The 15,438-nt window shown below is 47.9% G+C and overlaps 1 protein-coding gene across 1 annotated transcript in view; it reads right to left on the bottom strand.

Annotated features, from left to right (window-relative positions):
• zdhhc8b (zDHHC palmitoyltransferase 8b) overlaps positions 1 to 15,029 on the bottom strand; it is a 49,078-nt gene extending 34,049 nt beyond the window's left edge. The window contains exon 1 of the mRNA XM_023812379.2: positions 14,429 to 15,029. Coding sequence (XP_023668147.1) covers positions 14,429 to 14,532 — 104 coding nt within the window. The 5' untranslated portion in view covers positions 14,533 to 15,029. The remainder of the gene's footprint in view (positions 1 to 14,428) is intronic.
• Positions 15,030 to 15,438: the final 409 nt, after the last annotated feature.

The following is a 15,438-nucleotide window of genomic DNA, read 5'->3' on the forward strand; positions in this document are numbered from 1 at the left end:
GTTCCCGCGGGTAGTGCCATAACCCCAAACACCACAGCAGCTCTATGGGGTCAAGACATGCACACACTGCTTTTATGTACCAGAGTAATAACGATCAGCATCTATGCAAATGATTTTCTCTAAAACAGCACCTTGGCGCTCTCACCAGCTGTTCCCATAAAGGTCACGTCCGCATTAAGACCCACGTTTATCTGCTTAGCGGACAGCTTTGGTCAGACAGCAACACGGAGCCGTTAGCAACTCAGAGACCTAGCAGAGACAGTCACGTGAAATAAGCACGGCACTAACCGGCATTACGACTGACACTGGACAGACACTCCGTCAGTGTACAGGTACAGTACCGCAAGAAAGCAGTTGGTTGGGACTGCAGGTAATTCTGGACAAACGGAGAATGAATAGCCTCAGTGGAGGTGGCCTAAGGAGAGATGCAGGAAACAGCCTGTCCAGCAGGAGGCAGCAGACAGCCTTGCTCTCACAGGACCGCATCCATCTGAACTGGGAACCCCAACGTGAAGTCAGCTTTACACCTCCAGTTCCAGGATATGGAGAGCCTGAAAGTTTACGGATGATCCCTGTGACCGGTATGGGGAAATTCCTGGGGTAATGTTAGTAGGGAAGAGGACAGGACCCGGGTCCGTTTCAGCCCAAGGTACGGCGGACGAGGACAGCAGCGGGAAAAGCAGAGCCCTTCGGAAATTTGAAGCTGGAAGCGCAGCCTCCTGTCCTATATGCACGGAGGCAGCAGACACAATGAGGCTCTGTGTCATCCTGCACGCCCACCCGACCACCCGCTCGGGTCCAAGGGCTGAGGGGTTTCCCCATTTGAGGGAGTCGTGCCAAGTGATCGAACTCCTGACCTGCCCAGAGAAGCTCCCTCTGATATATCGAACGCGACAGTTTCTTGGGGGAGAGCCATGAACAAGGGTGAGTCAGAAATAAAGTGGGACAGGGGTGATGTGTGGGAAGCCCAGACCGCCCCCTCCCCAGCACTGTGGGGGTGGAACGTCACACCAGCAACGAAGTCCGTGCTGACTGGTACAGGGATACTGTGTGACAGACACTGTCCCAATAAATGTCACAGTAAATCTGAAACGTGTCCATTATAAATTTAGCTTCACCAAGTCAGTCTATGTCACACGCATGTACACTATATTGCCAAAAGTATCGGGACACCTGCCTTTACACACACATGAACTTTAATGACATCCCATTCTTCATACATTGGTTTTAATATCGAGTTGGTCCACCCTTTGCAGCTATAATAGCTTCAACTCTTCTGGGAAGGCTGTCCACAAGGTTTAGGAGTGTGCTTTTGGGAATGCTTGACCATTCCTCCAAGAGAGCTTTTGTGAGGTCAGGCACTGATGTTGGGTGAGAAGGCCTGGCTCGCAGTCTCCACTGTAAATCATCCCAAAGGTGCTTTATCGGGTTGAGGTCAGGTCTCTGTATAGGTCAGTCAGGTTCCTTCACACCGGACTCGCTCATCCATGTCCTTATGGGCCTTGCTTTGTACACTGGTGCGCGGTCATGTTGGAACAGGAAGGGGCCATCCCCAAACTGTTACTACAAAGTTGGGAGCATGAAATTGTGCAAGATGGCTTTGAATGCTGCAGCATTAAGAGTTCCTTTCACTGAAACTAATGGACCAAGCCAAACCCCTGAAAAACAACCCCACAGCATAATCCCGTCACCACTGCATCCAGCGCTTTGCATTGCACTTGGTAATGTAAGGCTTGGATGCAGCTGCTCTGCCATGGAAACCCATTCCATGAAGTTCTCTACGCACTGTTCTTGAGCTAATCTAAAGGCCACATGAAGTTTGGAGGTCTGTAGCTATTGACTCTGCAGACAGTTGTGGGCTTCTTCACTGTGCGCCTCAGCACACATTGTCCCTGCTTTGTGATTTTACGTGTCCTACCACTTCGTGGCTGAGTTGCTGTTGTTCCCAATAGCTTCCACTTTGTTAAAATACCATTAACAGTTGACCGTAGAATATTCAGTAGCAAAGAAATTTCATAAATGGACCTATTGCACAGGTGGCATCTTGTTATGGTACCACACTTAAATTCACTGAGCTCCTGAGAGTGACCCATTCTTTCGCAAATGTTTGTAGAAGCAGTCTGCATGCATAGGTGATTGATTTTATACACCATGACCGATGCTATGGAACCGATTGGAACACCAGAGTTCAATGATTTGGAGGGGTGTCCCAATACTTTTGGAAATATAGTGTAAACCCCTCCCTACATTGTCGTAGAAAGACAGAAGGGTTTTCACCAGTTGGCAATGTGGGCCTTCAGTGTTGATCCCAGCAGCTTTCAAAGGCACAGGTGGCCTGATCGTGAGCTTCTGCAAGGCCTTGTTTTCAGTCACCCAAGCAGGATTTTGTAAGATGTTACATGTACCTGTAAAAGTAAATGCCTCGCTGCTGATGCTTAAATGCACTGGTTAGTAGTTTAACACGTTGGCTAAACAGGACCCGGCCACTGCCACCCATTCAACAGGCGCAGGCTGCCCTGGGTGTGACCACACATTAGGACCATTCAGCCGCCGGGAAATGGTTTTCCTGGGGCTATTTTTAGCACTTTGACCTCAGCAACACGGCCAGATTGTGCAGAACGACTGGTCACCGCACCCTCTTCCTTTGCTGGTTTGGGATCAGGTGCTACAATGACGGACATACTCCAACTCTTATCCCAGCCGGGCTTGGCCCGTTGTGGCTTTGATTATTCAGGCGAGCCCCAGGCTCAGAAGTGAGGCCTACACATCTCCCATGCCTGGGTCAGCCCCTAGGGCAGCTGCTCCCCCAGCCGCCCAGGACCGGCCCTTGTCCTCCCAATGTTCCACCATAAAGCTTCTCCATCAGGGACCTTTCGCTGAGTCCAATCTTCATGTTCAAAACACGGGCCCGGAGGAGCAGATATGGCAGCTGTGTTTTCAGCACAGCGACAGTCTGACCTGCCTCCTTTTCATTGCTCTAGAAATAATAAATAACGTTGGACAGGCCATTAGAGCCGCGCCCCAGAAGCGTGAGTTCAGGAACACGTAATGGCCTTTAATGACTCTGTAAATGGACAGAGGCACGTCCTGTTGCTCCCTGATGAAGGAGCTAATGACTGCCTTCACACAGAGCCGTCCACACACCCAGCATTTTACATTCCTGACGGGGATTAATGCGGCTCAGCAGCACAGCGGCTCTACGTGACGCCTTCTGCTGTGATGCTGTGAAGATGCGTCTCTCTACTGTAATGTTCTCCAGTCCAGGCTGATCAGATGGCCTACAGCCCTTGGTCCCGAAGGTCAAGACTCGCAGGAGACTGTGTGACCACAGTGAGTAGGACCCCTGCTAAAGTCTTGTAACAATTTGAACAAGTTCTTTTTGTTCCAGTATGAGAAGCCCATAAGGTTTCGTAATGCGATAACCAGTAAGACGACACATTTTAAAGATGGCTATGCTAACTAGCTAATGAGGTAGCACACTACCTCATGTTGCATGCCTAGGTCTCAAAGCACTTCCAGGTTGTACTTCTGGGTCTGACCTCATGCTATGACACGTGTGCCTGCCTTTGAATCTCCTGTGCCAGGAGCTGAATCCTCATTGGCTGGAATTGGGCAGAAAGGCACCGCCCACTGCAATGGGTGCAGCAATAGCATATCTTTTAAAAGCACTGTTGTGGGGAAGTTACACTGAAATGAAAGGCTGTTAAATCAGTCAGTCATTTCGAGGACTTATTCCAGCACTTGGACCTCTGGACCGGCCTTGCCGCAGCTGAGGAGCACCCACACCAATTCGTTCAGCGTTCCTGAACTTTTAAAACTCACCAGAAACACAACTCATGTGAATCAGACAGAAAATTGACTCACTGTTATATAACTAAAACCCCCTTTTCAGTGAAACGACTCAACTAACCCCTTGAAGGTGATCATCTAGAGCTACGCACCTGGAACAGACAGTCATATGTGAATTCACACACCTATGCCAGACTAGACAGCAGGTAATGACAGCACAGTGTGACCTAGAGATTCATTAAGAGGGTGCATGTGTGTGCAATTATACTGAATGACAGCAGGTGGCATCACGGTTAAGGAAGAAAACTTGGGATTGTATGGACTGCTGTTGGACTCATGAGGTACATGGACTGCTAAAGTGGAGCTACATAGCTCACATCAAGCTACATCTATGGCCCAGAACCTAAGAGCTGAGGTCAAATATAGACAGATATGCAACCTCACAGACTGTTCCAGCTGAGTCCGGGCAGAATGACAGTCATGATGGGAATATAAAGGATGACCCCCTTCAGATGTTCAAAGCAGCCTTCTGAGGAGGGCTGGGGGGGGGGGGGGGGGGGGGGGCGGGGTGCAGATCGCTCCATAAATTATACAGGTTGAGGCAAAGCAGCCAGTGTACACCTGCAGTCAATCTGCTACTCTTCACGAACAGTGCATTGTGAGGAATGGAGGGACAGAGAGAGAACGGGCAAGTTCAGAAGAGCTCCTTTAAAAACACGCACACACACACACACTCCTCCTGCCAATCACACAAGGCCTCCTTCAGACAAGGCCAGGGAAATTCCTCGGCCAGCTGTAGTCGAGAGTGTGGGAGAGGAAAAGCGAGGCAGACAGAGACAGAGAGATAAGGATCTCAGAGAGCTCGCCATCAGATTCACCATCTCAGGTAACCAAGGAGAGGCAACACAAGCTTAATCTCATTTTTGGATTGGGAATGTGGGACACGGAGGTATCTCAGACCCAATCACGTCTCAGAGGACCAACGCTGCAAAGCCACCCCCTGCGTCTCCAATTGTTGACAAATGCAACTGGGGCCAGTGTGTGTGTGTGTGTGTTTGTGGGGGGGGGGTGAATTAAGGATACAGTCTTATGGTCAGTGAACTCGTGATACACATAGATGAGCATGTTCCTGTTAGAAACTCCAGGCAGAAGAAGCAGGCCACACGCCATCAGCCCCGGCCTGCTCCATGCAGCCATGATTTACATCAGCCAGGCTGTAGCTGCCTTTACGACCCACTGAGGGTGGGTCAGCTTCAGCTCTGGGGAGATTCTGGTCTGCCTCATGGCAAAGGATTTCAAACAGAAAGGGCCAGAACAATTTCAGAAGTCCCGATGGATATGACAGGCCTGCCAGACGGCCTGCTTCCGTCGACACAGGCTGTGACACTACCTTCTTGCATCAGATCATCAACGGCGCCCCCCTCTGGCAGAAGTCGCTTGGCGATAATAGGCTCAGAGGCCGTGTTTGCCTGCTGACAACCAACACCGGTCATAGCTGGACGGAGGCACAAGGTGGCAAGAGCTGCAAGGTACAGAGGATGAATGAGATAGGAAAGCCAGAGAGGAGCTGCCACACGAAGGCCTGACATGAAGCACTCAGGGGTACATCCTGTTTTAGCATGCCTACCCTGTCTGAAGGTGCCCTTAGCTTGAGTTTCACCGCAAGGAAAGCTCAGATTTGGGCGTGCTGCGTAGTGCTTACTGCTCCGATCTTACCGTCAAGCTCAAACACTGCAAAAAAACAAGAGACTTAGCGGGAGCTGACGGTCTGTTGTTCATATTCTGTGAACAGGAGGTATCGAACCACTAAAGCTGACGTCCTTTTTAATAAGGAAATGCAGCTGGACTACAGCTGAACATGGCCAGAAAACCTCTCAGGCGAAGCGCGCGTCGGCAGAATCGAGATGAGGTGGGAAAAAATAAATATGGCCAGTTCACCAGGGTCTGAAAACACAAATAAACACAACAGCTGCAGATATTTCTTAAAGAGGCACACAGACTTTCTACCTGGGCCCTGCTTGAGGCCTCAGTGCAAAATTATCCAAAATGCAGTTTCACAAAAGCTGCTTTTCAGATTAATTGCACGCGCCCAAAGCGCAAACAGGCCTCGCGCTCTGAGAAATGCGGGCATGGTCTGCGTCTTGACCAGCATTTCAGGGCCTTGCCCTGCAGGGCTGATGCCATGTCACTGTGATTGTAACTGTACATAATGCTATTCATTTATGCAAAGCAGAATGAGGCTGGAGGTGCGAGTGTGTGATGTTTATGCAGGACTGGGAGGCTTGTCCCCTTATTCCTTCAGTAATATGTAATTATTTTAGGGAGCTTTTCCACTGCATCAGGTGGAGTACTTTTGGTACTTCAAGAAAACACCAAAAGTATTGTACTTCAAGGTATTGGTTTTCCACTGGCGTAAAAACTGATACCAGCACCGAATGACATCACAGCGTGAGGCGCGGTATTTTGTACTGAATTCGAAAAATGGCTGTATTTTATTATAGGGATGGAGGATGTGCGATATTAATACCGACATCGCATGTCATACACATGCAATTCTCATGTAGCTTGTCAGCTAAAGATCACTTTTTCATACCTTCAATTCTGCAGAGACATTATAGCACAGCGAGTTTAAATCTAATTTGCGAGAACATTACTTTGTCAGTTTTTTTTTTCCTCCTATTATAATCATTTTCATCCTTACCGCTTCAATCCTAGGCCTGTAGTGAGAAATTGGCTGAACTCCTTTTGTGCTTTATAAATACCCCAATACTACAACAAAATCACATGTGATATTTGGAAATTTTCCAGTGTCATGTTGTCCTTGTATTTCATAGCCTGCAAAATGCATCACTTCCTGTTATGGCATCCTGATCATGCGGTATCTGTTCTGACCAGATCGTAATTTAAGCTTGGATCTCATTTCTCCAAGCATCCGTTATTACTACTTTAACTTTGTTTATGGTTGTTTTCAGAATTCATAATTTTTTCAAGGTGGTGTTTGTATTGTGTTTCACACAGAACCAATCGACAAAGAAAGGTTTCAAATCCCACCCCAAAGTACCAAAGTAGTACCCCAGTTGGTTTGGCACATTAGGTACTGGAACTTTTGGTACTGGTACTTGATCAGAAGTCAATGGAAAAGCACCCTTAAATTCTCCTTTCCACGGTAAAAGAGACCGATGTGGTATTAGATTGAACCCCAATGACTCACGCGGTCCTCTCACACCGTTTATAGCATCCTGATGATTTAGGAACAAATTTTCCATGACAGGTCACACAATAAGATACAAACAAGCTTCGCAAAACACACCAGTGACTCAAATCTGTCTCCCTGACGCTGGCAATCTGCCATTTGTAAAGGAGCATTAACAAGTGTTACTGACAGACATGCAAACCTGTAAGTCACAAAACAGCAAAATGGAACCATTCCACACAGCCACCTCACCCACGTGCATCACACTGGGCGATACCAGCAGGTCAGAGTGAGGCTCACAAGGGGGCGCTATAGGCCATTTTTTACCACAGGGTGCACAGTACGACTGCTTTGAACCATCCCCTCTGACACTCTGCCAGCCAGCTCGGCTGAACACACAGGCAATTCAACTCTTCACGAAAGTTACTCCAAACCTACAGCTACGTTCCAACCAGTCAATTAAAATTTCCTGAAGAAGCAGAGGGAGCAAGGCATGAAGGATCAGCCCCCCCCGCCCCCTCCGAAATGACCACTCTGCTGTTTGACCTATGACCTCCTGCTCTTTACTGGGAAGTTTGAGCTACCAACCAGCAATCGTATTCTTTTTGAAGAGAGCCATTGAAACAAACATCAATGATAAAACTGCCCCCCCCCCCCCGACTCACTGTCGCTTTCAAACGGAGCTGTCATTGCTCCCCACCCCCACTCCAAGCCCCTGATCCTTCTGCAGCTGTTCCCGGGCCTCCCGCCCTGCCAGGGGTGTCGGGGAGCCAGCTTTGGTTTGCAGAGCTATTTCTGGCCTCCGCCCGATGCTGCCAAGGGAGAAATGGGTGGAGCCGCCCGGGGGCGGGAATGTCCAAGGTGCCAAATCAGTGCCACGTGTTGCTGCAGGATGGCCCTACCCCTCCCCTCCCCTCCCCCTCCCCCCACAATGGCACAGGGGAGGTGGGAGCTGGGGGGAAAAAAATCTTCTTGGTTTTGCACCAATGACAGAAAACAGAACCATCACAGGAAGTTGTGATTCACAACTTGAAAATCAGTGTTCTTCATCCATCCATCCATGGAAATGTCTTCCCTCTGTGGACAGTGTCAAATAGGACATGCAAAAAACCTGACACATGCAACCCACCTAAAAGCACGGTTTAAATAGATTAAAAACGTGACCCAAACAGTGCTTTCCGGAAATGTGAGAAGCTTTGAGAGAAAAAAAAAGAAAAAAGAACAGCCCTAGACTGGCGCTGCTTACGTTCCGCTATGAGCAGAGCCAGCAAGCACAGGCACACACACGCAGCGGTACCGCGCACTCCTGAAAGCACAGGCACACGGCACCGCGCACTCCTGAAAGCACAGGCACACAGTACCGCGCACTCCTGAAAGCACAGGCACACGGCACCGCGCACTCCTGAAGGCACCGCGCACTCCTGAAGGCACAGGCACACGGCACCGCGCACTCCTGAAAGCACAGGCACACGGCACCGCGCACTCCTGAAGGCACCGCGCACTCCTGAAAGCACAGGCACACGGGACCGCGCACTCCAGAAAGCACAGGCACACGGCACCGCTCACTCCTGAAAGCACAGGCACACGGCACCGCTCACTCCTGAAAGCACAGGCACACGGCACCGCTCACTCCTGAAAGCACAGGCACACGGCACCGCGCACTCCTGGCAGACGGGCCCCATTCTTCTGCGGCTTTGATGAGACCCCCACCATGTGGCCAGCAGCAGGAAGCAAAGACAAGGTCCAACCAGACGGCCGCCCAGGTGACTGTTTACGTCTCCATGTGGGCGTCCTGAAGAGCGCACACTACTTCCACATTTCTCATTATGGCCCAACCAGTGACACCAGTATCTGAGGAATGTGGGGCTTGCTCATTTGATTCTCACTGACCTCAGCTGGACACACAGACTGGACTCAAGGAGGGAGACTGCTTGCACAACAGCGACGAACGGCCCAGAAATCACTAAGCAGCTATCTAACAGTGGTCAGACCCTCCCCCCGGAAGACATGCCCGAAATGGCATTTAGTTTTATCATGATCAGCCCGGTCTTCACAAAGACGCAGCGATCACCTTGACGGGGAAGTCACCATACACTTCACCAAAGAGCTCGAATATAACCATGCGAGTGAGCACAAGGACAGAAACATGCCGGGGAAGGCGAAGGGCGACCCTTTACACCAGCAGAAGCAGATGCGTCTCCATAAAGATTAAGCCATTCCCCATCTGGAAAGGATTAACAAAGACGGAGAGGAGCTGGCGGAGTTTGTCTCTCTCTAGGTGCGGAGAGGGAAAAAAAATGCAATAAAAGGAACTTTTTAAATCTAAAATAAATCCTAACATCCACCTGTCAGCACACCTTAATCCGCACCATGACCAGTACTTTGCTGTAGATGCTGCCTGCCACTTAAGGCTACAATCACATTTACAGCATCACAGGGACACGGACGAAGCCCCAGAGGAAGAGACCCATAGGAATTTACACACTACACAAAAAAAATAATTAAAAAAACGTGATATTGGAGGCTGCTGTGTAAACATCAATCTAGCCATTCTCCATACCCATTTGTCCCGTGTCGGGTCGAGAGCCTATTCCAGAAGTTATGGGCAAAAGAGAGGTAATACCCCAGTAGGGAGTGCCTACCCAATTAAAAAAAAAAAACATATTTTAAACATTAACCACCAGGATATCATACCAACTCATTTACTGACACGCCACCGGGGTACTGTGCTGTCGCATTTACTGGAGACTGTGTGCGGCCAAAGCCTCTGTGCCTGTGATCAGAAGGTTGCTGGTTCCAGTCCCAGCCTTGGCAGAAAGACACACGCTCCTGGGCCCTTGAGCAAGGCCCTTAGCCCCCAGCTCCTGGGGCACTACATGCTGGCTGACCCTGCTGGTGTCCCCCAAGCTTGCTCACACCCTGATACATGTCTGAGTCTCTCCGAGAACAAGATGGGGGGGGGGGGGCGAAAGAATTTCCTTATGAGGATTAATAAAGTATCACTAGTCTATTCTACTGTAGACCATCACGGTACAGTACTAGCACATTTACTGACAGATCGCCGGGGTGCCAGGGTATCGGATCGCAGAGATATGAAGGACAATGAGAAATAACTGAGCTGATGGAAAAACAAAAGACAAAAAGCAGAGCAGCAGACTGAGGGGTGCCGCCATTTTTTTTTTACAGATCCAACGTAGTTTCACAGCAAGAGAATGTGGGTTAACAGTTAATAATAGAAGCCATCAAATCCTCTGAGCACTATTAGCCCATGATGGAAGACGGCAGCGACATAAGGACGGCCACCCAGCCCACATGGTCACGCGGGCAGCTCTCACAGTGACATGACATCACAAGGCCAGAAAGGGAGGTATGTTTCTGACCGTCCAGCTCAAACGAAACGAAAAGCACTCATCTACTGACCGCTGAATTATTAGCCAACAACCTGAGCGAATCTTAGCGATGTTCTGGGTCAAAGCAGTGGTATAGGGCCAGATCTGCACAACTAGCCAGACTGATGACAACACGTAACATCTGAATTATGAATAGATGGATGACAGTCTGAGCATAGCCACAGAAATACTACTTCTGTTTAATGTAACCTAAAGTCTCCCGTCACAGTCCGAAGACCTGGAAATCATCACAGGAAAAAAAAACAGACTGAATTTACCTCCACTGGCCAGACAACAGCATCACTGTAATTAGCAGAGGACAGGGCAAGAGAATCTGAGAGTGTTGCTGGCTTATAAATGCATAGCGCACAGCACAGACATCATCATCATCATCATCATCATCATCTCTGGCACTTGCTCCACTGTGTTCAGTCATAGTGAAGCCAGGAACACAAATTTGGTTAAATTTAACTTAATAGTTGAGGCTTAACAGATACAAAGCTATTCTTTCTTGAACTCCAAATATACACACAGCTACAAAACAGACCATAATTTTCTTAGAGAAAAGGGTTCTTAAATATCCCAAAGGATAAAGTGGTGTCAACAATGCACTGAATTTAACAGAATAAAGTATTAATGCAAGAACACCAGTGATTGGTGGCCCTTCTAGAAAGAACCTCCCCCCACACATTGAGCTGAAGCGTCTATTCATCATGGCACCGTATCCTCAACACGACGGCCACAGTCGGAGATGGATGGAGACAAATGAAGATGAAGTTTGTGATTCGACACACAAGCTGGACGCGCACTTTTTTAAGGGGGGAAAGGGGGATAGCAGCCTATTAAATCAGCCCCCGGCACTTCCATAAACTGGACAGACATTTTTCATTGTATCTCTGGAAGGGGGAGGGACACTCATCGTTAAAATAAGCAAATAAATTACAGAAATATCGCTTCAGAAAGAGCTAGGATACAAAGGAACAGTTCGCCCTGTTGTCAGAGCCAGCTGAAAATTACGATAACCTCACCCACGTCAAGATCTCCCGCCACCAGGCGAAAAAAAAAAAACAAAAAGTCCTAAATAATTTATTGGCATGACGGCCTTGACGAACCACTACTGTCAGAGCGGTTTATCAACGGTTCTCTGAGATCGATACCCTGAGGAGAGGCACGGCTTTCCCCAAGTGTGCCGGCAGCTGAACCGTAGACGTTAGATGTTTCATGACAGTGTCCCCATTCAGCTGCCCCTAAAGATCTCAGCAGTCAACAGCAAGGCTGAGCAGTAAAGTTCCCGCTTTCTCTAGAAGAGCTGCGGAGTGATACCAACTAAGCAAGGTGTTCACAGGTCATATTGTCAATATGATGATCTGCATCTGGCCCACTTGAGCCCAAAGGCCTCACATTAAGGATCAAACCTCATAACCTTCAGGAGTGGCCTGTGTGGACAATGGGAGTTCTCGCTGGAGACAGAGTAGTGGTTAGCATAGCATTTGCTGTGGACTTGGTCACATGAGTGAAAGCAACAATGCCCACACACACACACACTAGAAGACTCTCCTGTATACATAAGCAACACACTTGAACTGCAAAGCTACTGAGAAACTCAATGACACATGCAACCACGCAAAAAAAAAAACAGCTGTGCTAGCAGACAAACCATCTTCTACTGAAAGCCTGTGTCCATCTTAGAGACCATCTTTGAAAAGCATATGGCCAAACATATATCCACCTAATCTGATGAATGCAGAGTCCTGCTTGAACATCTGACCCCCTGTGATGTCAGAGATCACAACACATTATCAATCCTCTATGTAACCAACACGAAACAATAAACAACTGGCTTGCAAGTATGCCCAGACTCCCTTCAAACAGCATAAAATTCAAGAGCCAATACCTTCTTGTCATAACATGGGGGTTCAGACGAGTTCTGGGTCAGAACTATGTTCCACAACTGCAGGAGTCACACATCAGTCACCACTGTTCCTGGTTCTCATAAGGAAACAGTCAGGAACCTCATGATAGCCTGCCCCGAGACACCTTCGGGGGGATGGATTGCACGTTCACCAGTTTCTACCACAATAAAGAAAGAAAACTGTGAGGTTTCCATCCATCAACCATATATACATCTACTGCTGACCCAGAAGAGCACAATTTTTTTTATGGGTTGCAAACCACCCCGGCCTGAAGCGGATCTCATCCATGGGGTCCGAGGGGGAGTTTTGAAGTATCAGAATTCTGACTGAAACATTCACTCAGTTCAGTCTTCACCCAAGCTGTCCACATCAGTATCTACATCAAGACTACCATAATATTACCTGTGAACTGCTGCTCATCTGTTGTCAGGTGGGGCTGAACAATTAAACTGCTGCTAAAGACTTGGGACTGTAGATGTTTGATATGTAGAGTGGGAGAAAGACAAAACAACAACAACAGCACCACATGATAACCCTTGTATCCAGGACAAGATGTCAGTCTGGATTAAAAACGCATTTAATCAAGCAAAAAAAAAAATCTTTAACAGACTGCAGCACAGGATGGTACTATCACTACACTGTTTTCATCCGACAGCCTCCTGGTCCAAAATATTTTATCCACTTATTCAGAATCATACACAAACGTACTATATGACTTCTAGACGAATTTACGGACAGACATTGCCGTTCCATCTTGATCCTAACCCGCAGGAATACAACCGCGAGCTTGAGCATGCAGACAGACCGCGAACGAATGAGATTAACCTGCGGATGCCGGTCTCCGATACACGCCTGTCCGCAGGGAGCTACCCACAGGGCGCCATGGATACGCAGATGCGGCACCGCACATTTCGCACACAAACGCTGCTGCTCCCTCTGCGCAGAGACACACCGTCACCGCGGGGATCCTGCCTTTATGGGGGGAGCAGTTCAGTACATATGAGCTGAAAGTTGCTCATATCTCTCACCCTTCGGTAAAATGGCCCGAACACTTAGGAGACAATCCTCCTAGCCACGTTTTAGAGTTACACACAGCCATTAAAACTGTAAACAAACAGCGTTTAAATCCACATAAACAACCGTCCATTAACAGACATCTTCCCCCAGTAAATCAATATTTGTGAAAAACAAGACTACCGATAAAGCTCTCGAGGATAAGCAATGTAACTGTTTTGGCTGAAGTTTGACTTCATCAATCTTTACTTAAAGCTATCGGGTGTCAAAACCAAAAATAAGACCAACAATATTTACAGAAGCTCTCTAAACTAAGACATTAAGTTACAATCCTTGTTGCAAAATAAATAAATATATATTTTTTTTTTTACTGCGAACAAGTTATTCGGTTTAACAGAGTAAAGACTGTCTGGCCAAGTCAGTTCCCTAAAAGTCAATGCATACGCTGTATAGTTACCGATTAATTTCCACTTTAACGCAGCTCAAACTTAATCGCTCTGAAACAAAGCAGCAAATACATCACAACTACACAAATTAGATCAAACACATATACGGAAAATGGATTTTAAGAGCGGCCTGGAGGTATAAACGAACAAAGTGGAGAAGTTGCCAGGCGCTACTAAATACTTGTTCAGTCACCATACCCTCCAGGCAGCATATGGCCCTTTTTTTGGCCAGACCGTTAAAGCCGACAGATCGCAGTAAAGTGCATTAAAACAGCACTGCAGCACCGACCCCCACCCTCCCCGGAGCAACAGAGCTACAGACAGCGCCCCCCAACTCACGGTGTAATCAATCACAGCTGCAAAGAAGAAGAAGAAAAAAAGAAAAAACGGAAAGAAAGAGCGTAAAAGGCGCTCCGGTTTGACGGACATAAATATGCAGGAACATGGGGGACAGTCCCGTCAGAAAGACAAAGATACTTAAATCTAAAGCGAGCCAGTGAGGCCGGGCGCAAGCTGTCAAAAAACAAACCAATAAAATAAATAGCAACAAAAAACTTAAAGACTAGGGGAGTAATGATCCGGATGAGTAGGTCCGTAACTAACTAGGCGTAACTAACGGAGGGCAGTTTGCTCATTGCGGTGGACAAGATAATAAGGAAAATATGGGTGCTGAGAAAAACTTACGTGAAAACGAAGAATAAAGTGGTAGATCCAACCAGAAGAGTGGCGGCAGTGGATACCGGGATATATTTGGTGGGTTTAAACCTCTTTCCAGCGCTGTTGGGCATTCTGTAATTTCCACATTCCTTGCTTATTTAATCCGATGGGGTGGCACTGCTGGACCGGCATGGACAGATACGAGGACCCGATGCGATTTTCCCGCACTGCAACCCCCGCTGCCGCCGACACGAAGCACAGATCTGGCCGAAGAGAGAGCGCTGAGCGCTGGAGGCGCCTGGAAATCCCACCCGAGCGAGCGGCCCGGCCCGCTGCTGAGATCACTGCCCACTTTTAAAGGTGGAGCCGTTTGCGCAAAGCCGGAGAGCCGCCCTGGGCTGTTCGCGCAGTCCCTCTGCACAGCCAGCGACGCGCTGCTCCCGGCGTCCAGAAACACCGCCTCCGCCACCACCCCCCTGTGTCTATATGCCGAGCAGCGCTGAGATCCCTTAAAATACGCGATGCGCTACAGAGTTGCCATTTGGACTGAGAGGGGGCCACACACGTCACCTATAGGTTGAAGCAATGCACAGTGCAAAATTGCATCTCATTCTTCCTTACGGTTTTTATAATATTGTCTATTTTCGCCGCGTAACATATTTTCTCTGCATCATAGATGTGGAATATGATACCTGAAGGTCCATTTAGTTGCTTAATCTTACTTAACGTGTTTTCTGATGTCTTCTTCAAAAGAATTTTACCGAAAATGCGTGTAGAACAGAGGCAACAAGAAATACCACTAATACAACTAACCTACTCACTTCAGACTACTGACTTTCAGGTCAATTGAAATTATTACAGTCCACTACAGTATTTCTGCCTATCCATTTTATAATAAACCACACAGAAAGGTGTAAGGTATTTATTAATTTATTTGTATTTTTGCTAATAAAAACCCAAAATGAAATGATTGCATTTATTGGATAGCATATGCCCCCTGGTGGTAATATCTGAATTACTTTTATTCTGAACTGATA

Source organism: Paramormyrops kingsleyae, chromosome 2, assembly GCF_048594095.1.
Source record: "Paramormyrops kingsleyae isolate MSU_618 chromosome 2, PKINGS_0.4, whole genome shotgun sequence".
Classification (NCBI taxonomy): domain Eukaryota; kingdom Metazoa; phylum Chordata; class Actinopteri; order Osteoglossiformes; family Mormyridae; genus Paramormyrops; species Paramormyrops kingsleyae.